This window comes from Dendrobates tinctorius, unplaced genomic scaffold (assembly GCF_039654945.1).
Source record: "Dendrobates tinctorius isolate UK_male_01 unplaced genomic scaffold, ASM3965494v1 ptg000018l, whole genome shotgun sequence".
Classification (NCBI taxonomy): domain Eukaryota; kingdom Metazoa; phylum Chordata; class Amphibia; order Anura; family Dendrobatidae; genus Dendrobates; species Dendrobates tinctorius.
The window spans coordinates 18,579,299-18,602,480 of record NW_027361686.1 but is presented as its reverse complement, the minus strand read 5'-3'; the positions used below and the strand labels follow the sequence as shown (position 1 = coordinate 18,602,480).

The 23,182-nt window shown below is 40.4% G+C and overlaps 1 protein-coding gene across 2 annotated transcripts in view; it reads right to left on the bottom strand.

Moving 5' to 3' along the window:
* Nucleotides 1–9,895: 9,895 nt before the first annotated feature.
* The window catches only part of LOC141082567 (sacsin-like), a 95,596-nt gene continuing 82,309 nt past the window's right edge, over nt 9,896–23,182 (bottom strand). For both annotated transcript variants that reach the window (XM_073566538.1, XM_073566539.1), the window contains one exon: nt 9,896–22,469. In XM_073566538.1, the coding sequence (XP_073422639.1) occupies nt 11,698–22,469 (10,772 nt within the window). In that variant the 3' untranslated portion in view covers nt 9,896–11,697. The remainder of the gene's footprint in view (nt 22,470–23,182) is intronic.

Here is a 23,182-nt window from a genome sequence, read left to right as displayed (position 1 = left end):
CCGCTCCATGAGCTCAACAGGATAGGTGATCGCTTAGATCGACCATTAGGAACTTTCCGATTGAAAGAATGAGTGCGTTTTACCATTGATAGGACACTTACCCCCATTTTAAATGGTGCGACAGGTGGGATATCTGAGCGCAGCACGATTCATTCTCTTTGGGGCTGCTATAAAAAAAAAAAAAAAAAAAAAAAAAAACAAGTGCAGCCACTGAGGGAATGAATAGATCAGTGGTCAAGTCGGACATGCCACTCCAGTCTAATGGGGACAAAAAGTTCCACATTTTGTTGAATGGGTCCAAGTAGTTAAACCCCCACCAATCAATACGTTATCACTTATCTTGTGGATAGGCGATTACTTTTTTCCACAGGAAACCTCATGTAAGTGCATCTCTGCAGCTGTGTACAAAAGTATTTAATCTCTAATGGAAATAGAGAATCTTCTAATATCAGAGAGAACAAATGACTGCCATACACAACACAATCCCCTATACTAAGACCAATACCACCACATACAAGGGACAAATACCACCACACCATGACCAGACCACATATTACCACCACATAGCGACCGAATACTACAATACTGATCATTAATACAAACCCCAATACTAAAAACATTATTACCACCAGTGATATTATACACAGTACCTCTGTATATAGTGTCAGTGTACAGGTAATGCAGTGATCACCAGTGACATTATACACAGGAGCTCTGTATATAGTGTTAGTATACAAGTAAATCAGTGATCACCTGTGACATTATACACTGTTATGATTGAGTCACCGTAGGAGGCAAAAACAGAAATGCTAGCTAAGTCCAGAAAACCAGAGAAGTTGGCAGCTATCGGATTGCAGACCCCTGAACCTATCAACACAACTAGCAATAACCGTGGGGGGTTCCTACGATGCCCTAGACCCCTCGATCACAGCCGGAGAAATAGCTAGGCCTAAAGAAAGAAAGGGGAAAACTAAACTGCCCCAGAGCAGACCCCAAAGCAATAGGCAGCCCCCAACATATAATGACGGTGAAGCAAGATGAAAACACTAACACAGGCAGAAAGATAGACTGAGCAAAGACGGGGCCCAATCTCGCTAGATAGGAAAGGACAGGAAGGCTTCTGTCTGCAATCCGTGAAAAACCCTATGAAAATAAGAGCCAACAGACTGACAGTGAAAAAGGCCCTGAAGACGCTAGGCTTCAAAAAAGCTATGTCAGTACTCAGGAATATTCTGAAGACGGAGCTACAGGCAAAAGGAGATTCAGCTCACCCCAGCAGGGAATGGCAGAATCCAGAAAAGCAAGGAAAACAAAAACAAAACACAAAAGCAAACAGGCAAAGCAGAAAAACTTAGCTTAGAGGAGCAGGAATCAGACTGGTGTCCTAGAAGTCCACAGAGAAATCACCTGCAGGGCAGAAGGGCGTCGTCAGCCTTATATCCAGTCCGTGACTCCACTCAGTCAGTCATCCTCATCAGGCCCAGGTGCCTGATAATCAGGCTCATTACCTTCCTTCACCAGAACAGGGAGTTCACCAGACCTCATTGACGAAGGGGAAAATGAACTCACAACAGTACCTCCCCCTTGAGGAGGGGTCACCGAACCCTCAACCACGCCACCAGGGCGATCAGGGTGAGCCCGATGAAAGGCACGCACCAATCTTTTGGCATGAATATCAGAGGCAGAGACCCAGGAATTATCCTCCTGACCATAACCCTTCCACTTAACCAAATACTGGAGTCTCCGTCTAGCCAGACGGGAATCCAGTATTTTCTCTACCTCATATTCCATGTTACCTTCAACCAATACAGGGTCCGGAGGTGCCACCCCAGGAACAACTGGTTCAGCAAACCTCTTCAACAAGGACTTATGGAACACATTATGGATTTTAAATGTGACAGGAAGAGCCAAACGGAAAGAGACCGGATTAATAATCTCCAAAATCTTGTAAGGTCCAATAAATCTAGGCTTAAACTTAGGAGAAGCCACCTTCATAGCAATATTTTTTGATGATAACCACACCATATCGCCAATCTTAAACTGGGGACCAATGGTCCTATGTCGATTGGAAAACCGCTGGGCCTTTTCCTGGGAGAGGGATAACTTATCCACCACTTGGTCCCAGATCTGGTGCATTCTTTCCACCACAGTGTCAACACCTGGGCAGGCAGAAGGCTCCACCTGCCCTGAAGAAAATCGAGGATGAAACCCAAAGTTACAAAAAAAAGGTGACATCAAAGTGGCAGAACTAGCTCTATTATTTAAAGCAAATTCGGCCAAGGGCAAAAATGAAACCCAATCATCCTGATCAGCGGAAATAAAACATCTCAAATACGACTCCAAGGTCTGGTTTGTTCTCTCTGTCTGCTCATTGGTCTGAGGGTGAAAAGCAGAGGAGAAGGACAACTGAATTCCCAGCTTGGAACAGAAAGTCCTCCAAAATCTAGACACAAACTGAACTCCTCTGTCAGATACAATGTTCTCAGGAATCCCGTGTAAGCGAACCACCTGTTGCAAAAACAGGGGCACCAACTCAGAGGAAGATGGCAACTTAGGGAGTGGTACAAGATGAACCATCTTAGAGAACCTATCACAAATCACCCAAATAACAGTCATTCTTTGAGAGACCGGCATATCAGAGATGAAATCCATTGAAATATGGGTCCATGGCCTCCTGGGGACAGGCAAAGGCATCAACAACCCACTAGAGCGAGAACAAGATTTAGACCGGGAGCAAGTCCCACAGGACTGCACAAAATTCCTGACATCATGAGACAAGGTGGGCCACCAAAAAGAGCGACTCACCAGATCTCTAGTACCAAAAATACCTGGATGACCAGCCAATGCAGAGCAATGAACTTCAGACATCACTCTCTTCTTCCACTTGTCAGGAACATACAACTTTCCACTGGGACAACGCTCAGGTTTGTCCTCCTGGAACTCTTGCAGAGCAAGTCTCAAATCGGGCGAGATGGCAGAAACAACTACCCCTTCGCCTAAGATGGTAGCAGGCTTGGTCACCACAGGAGAACCAGCAAAGAAACTCCTAGAGAGGGCGTCTGCCTTGACATTCTTAGTTCCAGGAAGAAAAGAGACCACAAAATCAAAACGTGTAAAAAACAAGGCCCACCTAGCCTGTCTAGGGTTCAAGCGTTTAGCTGACTCTAGGTAAAACAAATTCTTGTGGTCAGTGAGGACCACAACTTGATGTTTAGCTCCCTCCAACCAATGTCTCCACTCCTCAAATGCCCATTTCATGGCCAACAGTTCCCGATTCCCCACATCATAGTTACGTTCAGATGGAGAGAACTTTCGGGAAAAGAAAGCACAGGGATTCATTTTAGCTGTTACAGGATCCTTTTGGGACCAAACAGCTCCTGCACCAATCTCAGAAGCGTCCACCTCTACCTGGAACGGGAGTGAGACATAAGGTTGCCGCAAAACCGGGGCGGAGGTGAATCTTCGCTTCAGCTCCTGAAAGGAAGCAACAGCCTCCGGAGGCCAATTCAACACATCAGCACCCTGCTTAGTCAGATCAGTCAATGGCTTGGCAATACTAGAAAATTTTGCTATAAATTTCCGATAAAAATTAGCAAAACCCAAAAACTTCTGGAGGGCCTTCAAAGAAGTGGGCTGAACCCAATCATAAATGGCCTGTACCTTGGCCGGGTCCATTTCAATAGTTGACGGAGACAAAATAAATCCCAAAAATGAAATCCTCTGTACTCCAAAAAGGCATTTCGATCCTTTGACATACAGGGAATTCTCCCTCAAGATCCGGAACACAGTCCGAATATGTTCCACATGAGAATCCCAATCCTTGGAGAAGATCAAAATTTCATCCAGATAGATAATCAAAAATTTATCTACAAAGTCTCGGAAAATATCGTTCATGAAGCACTGGAAGACAGAAGGGGCATTAGTGAGCCCAAAAGGCATCACCAGGTACTCAAAATGTCCCTCCAGAGTATTAAACGCCGTCTTCCATTCATCCCCCTGCTTAATGCGGATAAGATTATACGCCCGCCTGAGGTCAAGCTTGGTAAACCAGCAAGCACCTCTAACTCTAGAGATAGATCCGAAATCAGGGGTAACGGATACTGATATTTAATAGTAATTTTAAAGAGGGCACGATAATCAATACAAGGCCTTAAAGAACCATCCTTTTTTGGCCACAAAAAAAAAAGCGGCACCTAAGGGTGAAGAGGATGGTCTAATATGACCCTTCTCCAACGCCTCCTTAATATAGGACCGCATAGCCTCGTGCTCGGGTACAGATAAATTGAAGAGCCGACCCTTGGGAAATTTACACCCCGGGCTTAGTTCAATTGCACAGTCATAACTCCTATGAGGCAAGGACGCAGACTCATTCTCACTAAATACATCATAAAAGTCCGCCAAATAGTCAGGAACATCATGCGACTGAGGAGAGGTGGAAAAAAACGGAGCCTCACTAAAGGTACACCGACAACCCCAACTCACCACAGACACAGATTTCCAATCCAAAACAGGATTATGAATTTGCAACCAGGGAAACCCCAGAACAACGGCATCATGCAGACCATGCAACACCAAAAATCTGCAATTTTCTTGATGGTCTGGGGCGACCCGCATGACCACCTGGGTCCAAAACTGAGGTTTATTTTTCGCCAAAGGAGTAGCATCAATCCCCCTCAAAGGGATAGGCGTCTGCAGAGGTGTCATCGGAAATCCACAACGTTTAGCAAAATCCAAGTCCATCAGGTTTAGCGCTGCTCCCGAATCCACAAAAGCCTTGGCGGAAAATGTGGACAGGGAGCAGATCAGAGTAATTGCCAGAAGAAACTTAGGTTGAACACCACCAACAGAAAACGTGTGTGCAAAGCGTTTCTCTCGTTTAGGACAAACAGAAATAATATGCGAGGCTTCTCCACAGAAAAAACACAGCTTATTACGCCTTCTGAACTCCTGACGTTGCGCCTTAGACAAAACTATCACATTGCATAGGTTCAGACATCTGTTCAACTGGTGGCAACACCTCTTGTGCAATCCTGCGTTCACGTAAACGCCGATCAACCTGAATGGCTAATGACATAGAATCGTCCAGACCAGAGGGAACAGGAAATCCCACCATAGTATCTTTTACGGCTTCTGACAAACCCTTCCGAAAGAGAGCAGCCAAGGCATTATCATTCCAGGTAGTAAGGACCGCCCACTTTCGGAACTTTTGACAGTACAACTCTGCAGAATCTCGACCCTGGTTCAATGCCAACAGGGTCTTTTCAGCATGATCAATAGCATTAGGTTCGTCATACAACAACCCCAAAGCCTGAAAGAATGCGTTCACATTAGTCAGAATAGGATCATCTGGTCTCAAAGAAAACGGCCAATCCTGGGGATCGCCACGCAGCAAAGAGATGACAATTTTAACCTGCTGCGCGGAGTTCCCTGACGAGTTAGGCTTCAAGGCAAAAAATAATTTACAATTATTTTTGAAACTCAAAAATTTAGATCGATCCCCAAAAAATACATCAGGTGTAGGGATCTTTGGTTCAACAGCATGCGAACGAGCAAATTCCCCGCACTTCCGCAGCGAGCTGCTCCACATGATCAGACAATTGCTTTATCTCCATTGAGAGAAAGAAAAAAAAAAATTCCCCCTACGGCCTCAGAGATATAGAGGAAAGAATATACACACACCTTTTTTTTTTAACACAATTCTTTCCTGCTATTGAGTACCCTAGGATCTGCGGTATGGCGGGTGATTCTGTTATGATTGAGTCACCGTAGGAGGCAAACACAGAAATGCTAGCTAAGTCCAGAAAACCAGAGAAGTTGGCAGCTATCGAATTGCAGACCCCTGAACCCATCAACACAACTAGCAATAGCCGTGGGGGGTTCCTACGATGCCCTAGACCCCTCGATCACAGCCGGAGAAATAGCTAGGCCTAAAGAAAGAAAGGGGAAAACTAAACTGCCCCAGAGCAGACCCCAAAGCAATAGGCAGCCCCCAACATATAATGACGGTGAAGCAAGATGAAAACACTAACACAGGCAGAAAGATAGACTGAGCAAAGACGGGGCCCAATCTCGCTAGATAGGAAAGGACAGGAAGGCTGCTGTCTGCAATCCGTGAAAAACCCTATGAAAATAAGAGCCAACAGACTGACCGTGAAAAAGGCCCTGAAGACGCTAGGCTTCAAAAAAGCTATGTCAGTACTCAGGAATATTCTAAAGACAGAGCTACAGGCAAAAGGAGATTCAGCTCACCCCAGCAGGGAATGGCAGAATCCAGAAAAGCAAGGAAAACAAAAACAAAACACAAAAGCAAACAGGCAAAGCAGAAAAACTTAGCTTAGAGGAGCAGGAATCAGACTGGTGTCCTAGAAGTCCACAGAGAAATCACCTGCAGGGCAGAAGGGCGTCGTCAGCCTTATATCCAGTCCATGACTCCACTCAACCAGTCATCCTCATCAGGCCCAGGTGCCTGATAATCAGGCTCATTACCTTCCTTCACCAGAACAGGGAGTTCACCAGACCTCAGTGACGAAGGGGAAAATGAACTCACAGCAATACACAGGAGCACTGTACACAGAATATAGTGTATAGTATGTTTGTACATGTAATACACTGACTCGCCAGTGACGTCTGTAGTTCAAGTCCTTCATCTTCGCTTTTCTTCTTCAACCAGTACAGATCGCCGTCACTTCCAGCCAGGACTTGTCTCTGCAAAAAAAATAACAGTCATCAATAGCTGATCACTTCCAGAGCACTTTCCCTACATTTCCCTGATTTTTACATTACGTCAGATGAAGAAAAGTGATGTAGTGCCACCCTGCAGAGTAACAGGACCCCCCTTTTGTTCCCTCCATGGAAAGGTTTCCTAAAAAGTAAATTATATTACAGTAGTAATAATGTCCCTAATTGGACCCTAAAGAAATTATGTTCTCCACTTGTCACCTTAAACTAATATAGCATGTTCCTCATTCTAGCCCTCTCACAGTAATTAAGTCCCTCATCCTGGTCCCCTTTATTTAATAATCCAACCCCACCTGGCCCCCTACATTTTATAATATGCCCCAGCCTGGCCCCCAGATATACATACTGGTCCTTATATGTCCCTTGTCCTGCCCCACTATATATCTCTCCTGGACCCCCATATATCCTTCCTGGTCCCTTGTCCTGGCTCCCTCATATATCCATCCTGGCCTTTTCATATATATGCTTCCTGGTGTCTTGTCCTGCCCCCCATATATCCATCCTGCCCCCCATATATATGCTTCTTGGTGTCTTGTCCTGCCCCCCATATATCCATCCTGCCCCCCATATATACAGTTGTGGCCAAAAGTATTGACAACCCTGCAATTCTGTCAGATAATACTCAGTTTCTTCCTGAAAATGATTGCAAACACAAATTCTTTGGTATTATCTTCATTTAATTTGTCTTAAATGAAAATACACAAAGGAGAATGAAGCAAAAAGCAAAACATTGATCATTTCACACAAAACTCCAAAAATTGGCCAGACAAAAGTATTGGCACCCTCAGCCTAATACTTGGTTGCACAACCTTTAGCCAAAATAACTGCGACCAACTGCTTCCGGCAACCATCAATGAGTTTCTTGCAATGCTCTGCTGGAATTTTAGACCATTCTTCTTTGGCAAACTGCTCCAGGTCCCTGATATTTGAAGGGTGCCTTCTCCAAACTGCCATTTTTAGATCTCTCCGCAGGTGTTCTATGGGATTCAGGTCTGGACTCATTGCTGGCCACCTTAGAAGTCTCCAGTGCTTTCTCTCAAACCATTTTCTAGTGCTTTTTGAAGTGTGTTTTGGGTCATTGTCCTGCTGGAAGACCCAAGACCTCTGAGGGAGACCCAGCTTTCTCACACTGGGCCCTACATTATGCTGCAAAATTTGTTGGTAGTCTTCTGACTTCATAATGCCATGCACACGGTCAAGCAGTCCAGTGCCAGAGGCAGCAAAGCAACCCCAAAACATCAAGGAACCTCCGCCATGTTTGACTGTAGGGACCGTGTTCTTTTCTTTGAATGCCTTTTTTTTTCTCCTGTAAACTCTATGTTGATGCCTTTGCCCAAAAAGCTCTACTTTTGTCTCATCTGACCAGAGAACATTCTTCGAAAATGTTTTAGGATTTTTCAGGTAAGGAAAACTCCAGCCTGGCTTTTTTATGTCTCGGGGTAAGAAGTGGGGTCGTCTTCCTGGGTCTCCTACCATACAGTCCCTTTTCATTCAGACGCTGACAGTATGGGTTGACACTGTTGTACCCTCGGACTGCACGGCAGCTTGAACTTGTTTGGATGTTAGTCGAGGTTCTTTATCCAACATCCGCACAATCTTGCTTTGAAATCTCTTGTCAATTTTTCTTTTCTGTCCACATCTAGGGAGGTTAGCCACAGTGCCATGGGCTTTAAACTTCTTGATGACACTGCGCATGGTAGATACAGGAACATTCAGGTCTTTGGAGATGGACTTGTAGCCTTGAGATTGCTCATGCTTCCTCACAATTTGGTTTCTCAAGTCCTCAGACAGTTCTTTGGTCTTCTTTCTTTTCTCCATGCTCAATGTGGTACACACAAGGACACAGGACAGAGGTTGAGTCAACTTTAATCCATGTCAACTGGCTGAAAGTGTGATTTAGTTATTGCCAACACCTGTTAGGTGCCACAGGCAAGTTACAGGTGCTGTTAATTACACAAATTAGAGAAGCATCACATGATTTTTCAAACAGTGCCAATACTTGTGTCCACCCTCTTTTTTATGTTTGGTGTGGAATTATATCCAATTTGGCTTTAGGACAATTCTTTGTGTTTTTTCATTTAAGACAAATTAAATGAAGATAATACCAAAGAATTTGTGTTTGCAATCATTTTCAGGAAGAAACTGAGTATTATCTGACAGATTTGCAGGGGTGTCAATACTTTTGGCAACTGTACATGTATCCTGGTCCCTTGTCCTGCCCCTCTCCCCTATAAATCCATCCTGGCTCCCCATATAACCATCCTGGTCCCTTGTCCTGCCCCTCCCCCATATATCCATACTGGCCTCCCATATATGCATTCTGGCCCCCTCATGTATATCCATCCTGCCCCCCACCATATTTCCATCCTCATCCCTTCTCCTGCCCCCCATATGTATCCATCTGGCCCCTTGCCCTGTCCCCCCAATATGTATCCATGTGGCCCCTTGCCCTGTCCCCCCATATCTCCATCCTGGCCCCCATATGTATCCATCCAGCCCCTCTTCCTGCCCCCCCCATATCTCCATCCTGGCTCCCCTCGTATGTGTATCCATCATGGCCCCCCGGAAGGGGCATCCATCCTGGCCTCCCGTATGATCGAGAAAAAAAATAACATTGCTCTTATCTGCCTGCGCTCCCAGCAGCGTCTTCCTCCTCCTCTGCAGGTCCTGCGTGCTCATAGTAAAATGGCCGCCAACATAGCAGAAGACGGCGTTGAATGTGGGCGCACACTTACCAGTATCCATCGGACGTACGCCGTGGCGGTTCAGGCAATGAACACTGAATGCACGCGCCCCTGCACATACGCGGCCTGCGCTTTTAAAGGGTCTGTGACCCTAAAAACCGATGACTTTTTTTCCTTCTCCTACTCTCCTTCCCACAGCCAAGGGCCCACCGAGGATTTTTCCGGAACCTTGCACGTTGCAGTCACCAACAAAATGGTGCTGCTCGTTGATCCTTTCTTGTCCTTATGCAAACACCAAGAAGGGAGGAGTGGAGATATCACACGTGATCAGACCCCACCCACATTTACTGCAGTCATAATGTGAGCTAGATGTGTTGTACACTAGGCTTTCATGACAAATTTCAGCAGCTGCTCCCCCTAGCGTTTAAAAGTGGAAAACTTTTTTTTTAATATTATACCATTTAAATAAAGTATAAATATTAAACAAAAACCTTTATTTCCAATTGCTGAAATACATATTTTTATGGCACAGTCCCTTCAATGAATTAGACACATCTTGCTCAATGCCCCATCATTATGGCTGTACAGTGCCAGAGTTAATAATTGGGTCCTAAATGTTTATGCTGGGTCTGGTGTGGGGGTAAGATGGCTTTACCTTTTTTAGCCTTTGCCATAAGGAGTTTTGGCACAAATATTACACTGGATAAATCTATGAATAGTATTCTATTTTTGTAAAGAAAAGGTTAGTAAAGCAGCTTAACTGAGGGGTACTACATATGAAAACAACAAATCACAAATGTCATGTGTTTATATTTTCCTGTAGCTTTTTCCAATTTGCAAGTAACACAAAAGCCCACCCAACCATATGCATATAAAAAATGTTTACTGGCATAGGTTTGTACCAATATAGAATTATGCATTTATTTGTACAAAATATGCAGAGATGCTTTAATATCATAATCAATTTGTAACTTCGTACATTGGCAGTATATTTTCAAACTAGTACAGAAAATACAAATTAACAAGATACCATATAGAAAAGTAAAAACATTTTGAATTGTTTGAAAAATAAATGTATTCCATATACAATTCTCATATGATGACATAACTCTCTATCTTCTTTATGCCTGCGCTCCCAGCAGCGTCTTCCTCCTCCTCTGCAGGTCCTGCGTGCTCATAGTAAAATGGCCGCCAACATAGCAGAAGACGGCGTTGAATGTGGGCGCACACTTACCAGTATCCATCGGACGTGCGCCGTGGCGGTTCAGGCAATGAACACTGAATGCACGCGCCCCTGCACATACGCGGCCTGCGCTTTTAAAGGGTCTGTGACCCTAAAAACCGATGACTTTTTTTCCTTCTCCTACTCTCCTTCCCACAGCCAAGGGCCCACCGAGGATTTTTCCGGAACCTTGCACGTTGCAGTCACCAACAAAATGGTGCTGCTCGTTGATCCTTTCTTGTCCTTATGCAAACACCAAGAAGGGAGGAGTGGAGATATCACACGTGATCAGACCCCACCCACATTTACTGCAGTCATAATGTGAGCTAGATGTGTTGTACACTAGGCTTTCATGACAAATTTCAGCAGCTGCTCCCCCTAGCGTTTAAAAGTGGAAAACTTTTTTTTTAATATTATACCATTTAAATAAAGTATAAATATTAAACAAAAACCTTTATTTCCAATTGCTGAAATACATATTTTTATGGCACAGTCCCTTCAATGAATTAGACACATCTTGCTCAATGCCCCATCATTATGGCTGTACAGTGCCAGAGTTAATAATTGGGTCCTAAATGTTTATGCTGGGTCTGGTGTGGGGGTAAGATGGCTTTACCTTTTTTAGCCTTTGCCATAAGGAGTTTTGGCACAAATATTACACTGGATAAATCTATGAATAGTATTCTATTTTTGTAAAGAAAAGGTTAGTAAAGCAGCTTAACTGAGGGGTACTACATATGAAAACAACAAATCACAAATGTCATGTGTTTATATTTTCCTGTAGCTTTTTCCAATTTGCAAGTAACACAAAAGCCCACCCCACCATATGCATATAAAAAATGTTTACTGGCATAGGTTTGTACCAATATAGAATTATGCATTTATTTGTACAAAATATGCAGAGATGCTTTAATATCATAATCAATTTGTAACTTCGTACATTGGCAGTATATTTTCAAACTAGTACAGAAAATACAAATTAACAAGATACCATATAGAAAAGTAAAAACATTTTGAATTGTTTGAAAAATAAATGTATTCCATATACAATTCTCATATGATGACATAACTCTCTATCTTCTTTATGACTTTTTTAGCTACAGCAGTCACAGTTTCTTCTTCTGCTGGGTCTAAACAAGTATTGGGAATGCCAGGTGGAGTGTAGCAGTCCGGATACTGAGTTCTTTCTTTGTCCACGCCAAATGCTTTCAATTGACTCACTTCATTGTGAATGCTTTGAAGGCTGCTACAGTAAGAGGATACCTTTTTGGCTAAACAAACAATAGTGTCATCTTTGTTTATTTTTCCTACCTTAATGTATTGTGCGGCAAATAAAGCTTTCTTTACAGCCTGGTGCACTTTGAAGAACACCCACTCGGTATGGCCATGACCAACATCATGTTCTGCAGCTTTAAGATCACATACTGCCTGCCTTAACCACCTATCCGCTTCTTTAGGTTTTGGGTGGGTGTGTGTACTGTGGTATCCCCAAAAATCATAATTACATCTGGTTGTTCTGGAGAAGTGTTCACGATGGTGCTTGTGGTTGGATGCTTGACTGTCCCATTGTGCCCAAAACGTAGAAAAACCACCAGCATTTCTAGAATAATTAGTTGACGATGGCGAGCCAGTATGGCTTTTTCTGGATCCCATTTCCTTAATTCTATTCTGAAGATATTTGCACAAGTCTGTGTAAAGTTTCTCTTGGGCCATGTTTTTGTCTGGATGGTATTTTAGGTAAAGTCGTCTTATGGCTCGCTTGCGTTGACTTTCAGGCAATCCCCATATTTTGCTCAAATAAAGATCAATCTCTTTTTTCATGTGTTCAATTGAATAATTCTGAATCTTTGACTGCATTTGAGGTTGAGGATTTCCAAGCAACAGAAGAGCTTTCCAGCTTTGGCCTTCAGATCTTTTGAACTGATATAAATCAAGAACACTAACCTCAATGTTATCATTTTGACCGATGTCTACGAGATACATTTCAACTTCACAGCTTCCAAAAGTCTTCTTACCAAGTTCCTCAACAATCACAGCATATAAGTAAGATTCCTCTTCAGTGGGAATCATGTAACCCACATAGTCACCAACTTTGAATGTATTCATAATGCTCATATCCAAACAATCATACCATTCAGTAGAAATTTTGTCACCTGGGCTCGGTAAAGAAAAAGTACTTTGAGTACTAATCTTATTCCACAAACCATTTTCCTCAAGCAAATCAGTTATTTCATTGGGATTATCACAGGAGAGCATTTGTTGAACAACATCTAATGATTTTGGCGTTAGTACATTCTCTATCATATTGTTTATTTCTTGTGCAAGAACTTGTACAACTTGAATCAGCTTTGTGGCCCGCAGTGAGTCACTATGTTGGAAATAGATTTGACAACCATTTTCATTGTTTTTTGCTGCAAACACAGTTTTTTTCATTTGAGTGCCAGCCAAAGGTTTGTCTTCATACATTAATACAGTTTGTAACTCAGAGCAACATATTATTTCTATTGTCTGAAAGATAAGGTTCCAGTTCTTTGAAGCTTCCTCTTGCACAAGTTTTCCTTTGTTTTGGTTTTGAAGAAGGCAAACCAAAGCATCTTGAAATACTGAAGAGAAAAATAGTTTTTCAAACCTTAATTTTAATGGGCATTCATTACCATAAGAACACAGGTTTTCTGAATCAAAATTAAGAGACTCCTTTGTAATGTCTGAAAGCATCATAGGACAAATCTTTTTTGGTAAACATTTCAGAAGTTTTTCATGTGACTCACCTTCACCTGGCATGCAAACAAATTTAAATGAATATTGCAATTTGTCTTGTACAATAGGACCTCGGCAATTATTAAAGACCAAAGTACTTGACTCATAGAGTTTACCATCCACTGCTAAAAGATGCAGAGAAGTAATCTGTGGAGTATCTGGATTTTCTCTGAATAAATTGAAAAGCTGTATTGTAGATTCCTTAACAGTCTTTTTTAGATTTGCATGCAAAGATGTCTTATCTAATGTCTCTGTATAAATTGTTGAAAGTATATTGGCAAAATGGAGGACAGTCGGCTCAGCTTCAACTCCTACTTTTTGGAAGAGCATGCTATAACATGCACTGTATGGAGACAACTTGTACAAATATGGTGAAAAATGGTTTTCCTTTTTGAGGCTGAAAACTACTTGTCGTGGCAGTGCAATATTTTTTTCTTCATTTACTAAAATGAATGGAATATCCTTTAAAGGAGTAATGTCAAATGTATCGCCTTTGCTTTGAAGGAAGGTATAGGTTTTCTTCAAAACCTCACTTCTGGTTTCCTGCAAGTCTTTGCTACCACATGAAACTTTGCATACATTTTTTATGTTGTCAATTAGTTTTCCAATAGGTGGCTCAAGCAGCACTCCACATTGTTTAAGAAATTCAGTGATCTTCTTGTTGCATTTAGAGCTGTTGTTAAGTAACGGCATGGACGTCCAAGCCAATGAATCATAACCTTTGCAATTCAGTAATGAACCGTTAAGTGCAACTGTAGCAACATTCTCTGTACATGAAGGGTGAAAAGCTTTTAGTTTAGTGCTTACTTTTAATGGATTGACAAAAGCAATTTTCCCCACTTGACGAGCAAACGTGCAGCTCATTTCATCTAAATTCATGGAAATTAAATACTTATACAAAGCTTCAGCCTTAATATGAAGGGACTTCAAAGAAGGAATAACTGTTGCATTTGTCTCAACCTGAGTTGCAAGTTCAATAAAATCTGTTTCTGTAAGTGAACATTTTAATCCAAGACTTAGAAGAAACATATGTAAATTAACAATCTCATGCTTTTCAAACATCTTCCAGAAATTATCAGGGATGAAACACTCCTGAAGCTCTAAGATACAGAACAGTTCTACTTTGTGATAATAGAAATATGACACCTTTTTAAGTACGCCACGTTTATCTCTGATCAGCGGCACAGATTTGAGTGATGTGATAATCTGATCCTTCTTCTTGTGGAAACCATTGCAATGTTGCAGTTGTAGTACCATTCGTAATATTTGCACTAACTGATTTTCATTGAGGATAGCAAGATCCAAGAGGAGATAATCAGCAAGTAATTCCAAGTCATTAATGTTTGGGATATTCATATACTCACTAACCCTCAAGTTAAGATTATTACTTTCAAGATAAATTGTTGAAGGATGGAGATCAGAAAGTTGAAAAAGTTTCAAGTCAAATTTTGTGTTAAGCAGAATAATCTTTTTGCAGCCAAGCAAATTCTGCCTGTTGCCTTGAATCGTTTCAAACAAGGGTAAAGACTTGAGCTTCTGTAATAAAATGCCCTTGTTTTTTTCTGATGGCAGTTTATTTAAGATGCAAGAAAGAAACCCATCAATTTCTATTGCCTTCATAAGTTGCCAGTGAAGGTCATTTCTAGAACCTAGTTGTTCTAGCACCAGTTCAAGATTTTCTGTGTTCATTGTATAGGGCTTAAAATGTGGAATAATATGAACATCAATTACAGAAAAATCTAATTCAGGAAATCCTAGTTTCAAAAGGCACTCATACATATAACCGTCGCTTGGAAAGCAAATATTTTTGAGATCAGCAAAAGGAAGAACACTTTGGTTACATTGTTTACCAGATGACATTTTAAATTTGACTGGTATAATTGCCCATTGCTCAAAAATAGCACAAATCTCCGCAAAAAGTTCCTTTTCCTGACCAGCTTTCTGCAATATTAACTCACTCTTAAAGAATAACCATAAACCTTTCAACCAATCTGCTGTATATTGTGAAAGTGGAAGATTGGGTACATTTGTTTTTGAAGAAATTTCATATGTTGGGCCCAGGTGTTTCTTAACTAAAGGAACAGAACTCTTTACATCCAAACGTTTTACAAAGCCATATTTTTCTAAAGAACTATCCTTGTGTTTTATGAATTCACTGCTTGCACCAGGAAAAAGTTTAGAAAAATATGAAAAAAATGTTGGTTTTTCTTTGTCAAAGTAATGAAGCATGCTGTCTACAGTAATTAACAGAGGAACTCCTTGAAAATCAATTTTTTGCTGGGCATCGAATTTCAAGCAGAATTTTAAAAGGGAGATACAGTTTGCCTCATTTTTGAATATAGAACTACCGACAGGGGCAGGTAGAGAATCTCTACTAGGTAGTAAAGGGATTTTCCTTAAGAAACAGCACAGATTTTGTGGGTTTAATTCAGTGACATCTACACCAGCTTCTTTAAAAGCATTACACACAAAACTTCCATAAGCTAGCAGCATGTTTATACTGAGCAGTACATGTTCAATCTCTCTGATTTTTTCTGGCACTACAAAGAATGGTTCTTCAGTGATGGAGGATTTTCCAACATTTGACCACTCAACAACTATACTATTTTTCTTAGATTTTGTTTCTGTACTAGATTCTTTGTAAACAGGAATTATTTGCAATCGTTGCTCAAAGATAGTCAAATAGACTTGTTTAACTACATTTTTCCACAGTGGTGGCACATGTTCATTATTAGTAGGGAAAAATGATAGATAGCAATCAAGAAATGGCTTGCAAGAGTCAAAACATTGGAAATGCAGTGATTTTTTTGAAAATAGTTCATGTAGACACTCAAGAAGATAGCAGTAAAGTGGTGCTGTAATGTTTGATAGCAGAAATACGTTCCATGCGGTCTTTGGGCTGTCACCATCTTCTTTGCAGATATCTCTACGTGCTGCATCCACAATAAAATTTGCATTTATGTGTACTGGGAGACCCGTTTCTAGAGGAAGGGGCAAAGTGCAGAACGCCCTACCTTTTGTTGGTTTATAAAGACAAGCAGCTATTGAGCCATGCGGGACAAGGACTTGACGTAAATTGTGTGAAATATCCTCCAAAGTGTTGAAGCCTCTTTCGCCTTCGATCCCCTGTTGTCTAACTATAAGCCAGCAGGTTGTAGTGTTTGAGCTGCTGCGTTTTACTTCAACCACTGAAGATATCCTGAATGGTAAGCTTCCAGACAAATGACCCTCACTCTTATTACTGTTGGAGAGTCTTTGTTGAAACAAAGATATTTTCTTTGAATGAGTCTCATCAATTTTAGTTTCAACATAAAATTTTTCTTCCACATTTCCTGTGCTTGAAATCTCAGAGAAAGTTATTTTTCGAATATGATTTAAAAACAGAATCATGTTAGCATCTTTATCAAGTTCTTCACACATACTTCTGATCTCTTCGATTGATGAAGTTTGGTCACTTATTTCTGATTTTGACACGGTGTTTGCCATTCTAAGTGGTAAACGGAAAACTGTTCCTTTTTGTAGACTGAACATGGATGGTAAAAAGGTGTCATAAACGTCCTGAAATGTCACCTTGAACTCATTATTAACAGTAAACATTCCACCTGGGCTGGTATCCTCAGAGGATTCCAAAAACATAAGGTTGGGATCAAAGGCACACATAATGGTATCATCACTTACAAAAGAAGGGCAATCTGTTATGTGGTACACAGAATTAAAGCCAAGCCCAAACTTTCCTGTTTTGTCTAAATTATTTTTCTTGCCACCTATGCCAAGCTGTTGAATTCCATCAATATCTTTAGAAGAAAATGTGTTGTTGTTGTAAACACAAAGGGCAGGACCTTGCAGTGGGCGCCATTCATGTCCAAACACTCTTTTTGTTTCATGCTTTCTGCAGTCCAACACAAAATGAATTTCAGTAGCCTCTGCATCATCTGCATTCTGAAGCAACTCTTTAAGTATGTCTTTTTTTAAAGAATATTCCTTCAAAATATTTTTGATGCGTGTAGTAATCTTTTCCTTTGCACCAAATTGGGAAGCCCATTTGGAAAGATTTGAAAGTTTTAATTTTTGAAGTGTATGATGGATTCTTGTTCTGATTCCTAATTTCGACACCACTGCTCGAGGAATTCGGTCATTACAGAAATTAAGTTCTTTGTCGCAGGGTAGCCATGGAGTGTCATTGTAAAAAATTTTGTCTACATGGCGTAATATACACTTCTGGTCTGGCACAAAAATGGGTCTTGTGTCAATTGAATTACTATCTGGTATCTTCTCAAGGCAATGATTTATCAAATTTACTACCATAGTAAGTTCACTTTGTGAAAGTGAAGTTCCTTGATGATTAATAGCCATTTGTTCCAAAATGGAAAAGTATTGGTGAAAAGAGAATTCTTTGCAAATTTCAACACTATCCCACAGTTTTTCAAAATTTTCAAAATGTTTTGATAACCTGTACAAATAAGGGGAAGCATCAAAAGGAATTCGGTGTGCAACCACATTCACTGGTACAAAGTCATTATCAATGAACACAAAAGGGAAAGCAGAGGCTTGTTCCTTTATAAGGCCAGCAAGGTTCGGTTCCTTTTTTAGGAGTTTATTCAAATAACTGTAGCACTCTTTTGCAATGTGAAAGGACTCATCATTATTCAGCAAATTCACTCCCTCAGAAGCTTTCTGCAGTTGAGACATAACAACCTGGAAAGAAGGTTGACGATCAATGCCAAGGAAAGACATCACATTATTAGTCAATTTAGGGTTTATCAAATATAGTTGGCCTAGAATTGGGTGAATCATAGATACAAGAGCCTTATGTTTGTAGTGATAAAGATCTTCTGCTTTCATTAAAGTTAGATCTTCAAGATCAGTAGCATTGCTTTGTGGAGGCACTGCAGGAAAGAAGGCAATGACTCTAAAGTCTCTGTTATCAATGGAGCCATGCTCTTGAAGAAGATCGTTTAATAGTTCCAGTGTGCAAACAATTTGTTTTAATGCCTTCTTACGATCATATTTCCAGGTATTTTTGATTCTACATGCTCTCAATATCAGTTCTTTTAGAGGTAGTTTGTCCTTCAGTAAACCTAGAGTACACAGATATTCTAACCTCTCCATTTCAAGGAACTCTGCACCTTGAGGAAAACGTCCTTCCTCTGGGTCATACAGTGCTGACACTTTTCCTGTTGGGTGTACCAGATTAGTTATAAATTGTAAGTTGTCGTGTAAAGACGATGGGATGCAAGGTTTTAATAGCAATAAACTGTTTAGCTGTTTATTTTTAAGATCGATTGCATAAATGATTAAGGCATTTCGGTCTTCTCTCTTTAGATGGTCCAAGTTTTCAAATACTATCTCCCTGTAGAATCTTTCACAGCTGTAAAAGTGTTTTTCTAGTTCGCTATGGCTGTTACTCATGCTGAAGCTGTGTTTTACCCAGCCTGGGAGGTCAACTGCCAAGTAAGGCTTTTTTAGATGCATGGAAAATACTTTTTTGGCAAGTTTTTGAATGGTTTCATCTTTGAACATTTCTAGATCTAGAAAGCATGCATGTTCTATTGTACAACATTCTTGCCCGTTGTTAAACAGATGGGGTAAATTGTTCTCTAACCCAAAGGCTATTGCATGGTAAAAGCTTTTGACCATTTCCATGAAACGAGTGTTCACTTTTGTGATGTCAGGCCAAAATGTGTAATAGTAGTAGTCCTCTATATCACCATTTTCATTCAGCGCTTGTAGCTGCAGTAATGCAGTTATAACAGCAACTATCAATGCATCACAGAGTAAATGTTTATTCCATTCACCTTTTGCTGTTGTCTCCCATAAGGTTTTTCTATTTGACATCACAGAGAAGGATCCATTAATATGAAAAGGCAGCCCGGTAGAAACTGGAAGGGGGAGGAAACAGAACACCATCCCTGTAAAATCTTCTAAATCAGAGGACCATTTTCCAGTACTATCATTTTTCTTTAAAGGAAGAGCAACTCCAGCAATCGGTGGACAAAATATGTTTTCATTTTTCATTATACTCTTGACAGATTTTTTTACTCCAAGGCCTGACTGCATAATGTAGAATTTAGTGTCAGTTGTGTTACTTTTCTGCATGCAAATTGACACTATGTTTGTGCATTTAAAATCCGAGCTATCCATATGCTCACATAACTGTTCAGATACATTGAGCTGCTCCTGTTGTAGTGGCAAACCTTGAGAAACTTGCAGTTTTTGAATTATTTCTTTTTCAAGATGTACTTTTGTGGTCTGAAATCCAGGACATGTGTCATTAGACAAATAACCTAAGCTTACTTCTTTTACATTTTTTAAGAAAATTAGAAGAGTTTCTGAAGAATTGTCAAAATCCAGCATAAACAAGTTTATTTGTTCTTTCCCAAATGTTTGGTGACAGATTTCTGATTTTTTAGCTTCTTCTTCTGTTCGAAATGGTAAACGAATAAGTGTTCCATTAAAGTTAAAAGGCTGTGAAAGTTTACAACCAAACACATTAGAGTATGGCTGAAATTGGTCAGAAAACATATAAAGCAATTCAGAATTATTTTGGAGATTCAACTTCATGCCTGGACTTCTCTGTGAAATGTGTTTTTGCAGATGGTTTGCATTTGGGTCAAATATGAGAAGGTTTGATCCACTCATTATAGAAGGTACATCTGTGATATGGTATACAGTGTTAAACCCTAAGCCAAATTTGCCAATTTTCTGCACCTGGGTTTCTTTAGTAGCTGCTCCAATGCGTATAATATTGGTAAAATCAGCATCTGTAAATTTACTGTTGTTGTAAGACCATAGTGCTGGCCCATGACAATCGTCCATTCCAGGGTCTATTAATTTCTTCCTTACTTCAGAATTCTGTCTCATATCGACCAAAAAATGGCAGGCTGTAGCATCTGCGTCATCTGCATTCTGAATCATTTCTTTGAAAAGTTCTACATGTTCACTGTATTCTCTAAGAATATTTTTTATTCTTAGAGTCACTGGCTCAGATGGTCCCCAGGGCTCAAAAAACTCTGGCTTCAATACCTTGGTGCTTAGAAACTGAATATTCAGGTATTTGGCTGTGGCCATTGAAATGTCTTCATGTACAATATCAAAGTCTGTACAACTACCAGAAGAACTGGTTAAATACTGTTTCTCCATGTCACAGAACAAAGTTTTAGACAGTGGTTTAAGAGTAAAACAATTTTTGTCAGACTGCACTGGTATAGGGAGCTCATCTGTTCCATTTACAGAGTTAACCTTCATCCAGTCCAAGATGGAAATTACAAGCTTCAAGCCTTTGGGAGATCCAGAATTGGGATAGTCCTTGTCAATACAATCTTTTAATGTATGCAGAATGTCAATGACTTCATTGGGTGGTAATGTGCTTTTTACTCCACATCTAGAAAAAAGATTTTTGTAAGGTAAAAAGTCAGGTGACACTTTATTGACACAGGAGGAGAGATCCAAACCGTCAGGGTAACATAAAACAGTCTCATGTGGGCAACAAAAATCATTTCCAGTCCATATCACAACTTCATTGAGTGTATCACTATGAAAATCTTTAATATGATCCTGTAGATACTTGTAAATGTCATGGAGTTTCCTATAAAAGGAGTACTGGTCCATAGACTTGTACTTAAGACTGAGCGCTTGAAGATTTTCCACAACTTTTTCAGGGGGAGGAGGGTCATTTAAGCCAAGAAGATCATTTGCTTTTGCAGTAAAGTGATTGGTTAGAGGCATTGATAGGTCAACTATATTACAGTACATCATACTTCTAATATTTTTTGGCTCAATTAGTGTAGTTTGCAAATCCTTACAAACAGGGACCCAAGAAAGGCTACAGAGTACCTTTAAGTTCTGCGAGTTAAACTTTGTTAAAACCACAGTGTTGTTGCAAACTTCAATAAGAGCATCAGCTTTTTTAAAGGAAGAAGGCACATCCTCTTCTTGATTTAATTGTTCAGCAATTTCCATCACTTCCTTCGGTGTGATCTTATGAATGGAATCTAGCAAGCCTATCATTCTTAGTGACATTAGTATTGAATCTTCATGGTAGTTTACTGGTGGAAATTTATCAGACTCAAACAAAACTCTCAATGTCTCGATTTTTGGATCATAAAGGACAGATGGTGGTTGAAGTCGTCCATTGCAAGGTATGAAGTCAAGGTATCTGCACATAGATTTCAGTTGTTCATTCTGAGTGAATAATGCATATCCATTTCTCAAAATCCAGAACATCACGCATTGAAATTCATCTTGATTATTAATGTAAGAGCCTTTTTGACCAGCTTTAACCATCAGCACAGCAACATCTTCTGCATTTAGAAGTTTAATGTTCATTAGTTGTAATAGCCTTCTATCGGATTCATCTCTACATTTTATCATAACATCTGGGAACACTAAGGTGTCTGGCACAGATGGAAGAGTGTTGGAGTCCAAAGCAGTAAAGCACCTGGAAGCCGCCAGCTTTGTTTGAGAAGATGTAATGGTTTGGACACTACAAAAGATGGGCAACTTGTGTAAAATATTCAGTTCAGGTGAGGAGAATTTGTAAGCCTGAGAAAACAAGTCGCAAAACATCTTCATATTTTCATTTGAGCCATTCTTGAAGGCTTCCAAAATTTGATTAAGATTTAAGCTGGAAAGTGCCTTTAGAATATTATTTGGTGTTGGAGAAAATATAAACAAATGTAGGTTTTTGTGCCACATCCAAGTATTCTTGTCTTGTATTACAGTGCAACCGGCTTTCTCCAATAGTACAGTTGTGCTTTCAGTGATGCTGTAGCCATCATGGTTTTTAAAAAGAATCGTTCCCCTTTTCAACTTTGCAAGTAGAATGTCATTTGAACTTTCGTTGATTAGTGTTAATGGTACAATTGGCTGGTTCTCAAAGAAATCTAAAACGTCATCATATTGCTGGAGGAAGGTCCAGATTTCAACAATCCATTGTACAGGTGGGTTATCTGAGTTTCCTGGATACCAATGAACTTTGTCAGTAGAATTATGCCATTTCAGGGGAAGGGCCTCATTTAGCGTCTTGCATATGACATCTTTAGTCAAGCACACCAGATTCTTAAATGTCCCTGCAAAAAAGAAAACAAAGAGACTAATTTAAAATGTGCTAAATAAGTCATTTTTTAGACTTTAGCTAATATTGACTATGATAGCAAATGGGTATTATTTAAACACAGCTACAATTCTAAGTGAGATCGCACTAGGTGGTATGTAGTAAAAATGTAACTTAATATAATAACTTAAAATATATAGATCTAAACAATTAAAATAACCTTCTGTACGTAAAGTGCAAATACAAAATAGTACCTACATAGGGATACTGCAGAGGACTAGGGTTTAATGTCCCATATCTTATCTGAGGCAAACAAAACCCAGAAATTATTGAAAATGGGGGAAAACAAAAAATAAAAAAAAAGTCCTCAGACACATCAATACCCTATAAGATAAATGAAGATGTGGTGAGAACAATCAGGTAGCCAACAGTGATGAGCGAGCATACTCTGTAATGCTCGGTGCTCTCCCAAGCATCCAGGTTTGCTTGGCGGGAGCTCGGGTCCCGGGCCTGCATGTTTGGCGCTCTTTAGAGAGCCAATGAACATGCATGGATTGTCTGCCATGCACTGTAATGCCACAGACATGTTGGTTGTGGCATTATAATGATTGGCTGTCGGCACAGCGTCGTCAGGTCTATATCAGACCTGGCGCCACCCTGCTCGTCTCATTCAGCTCCGGTATCAGATAAGTGTAGGGCGAATTGCTGCCGAGATAGGGTCAGATTTGG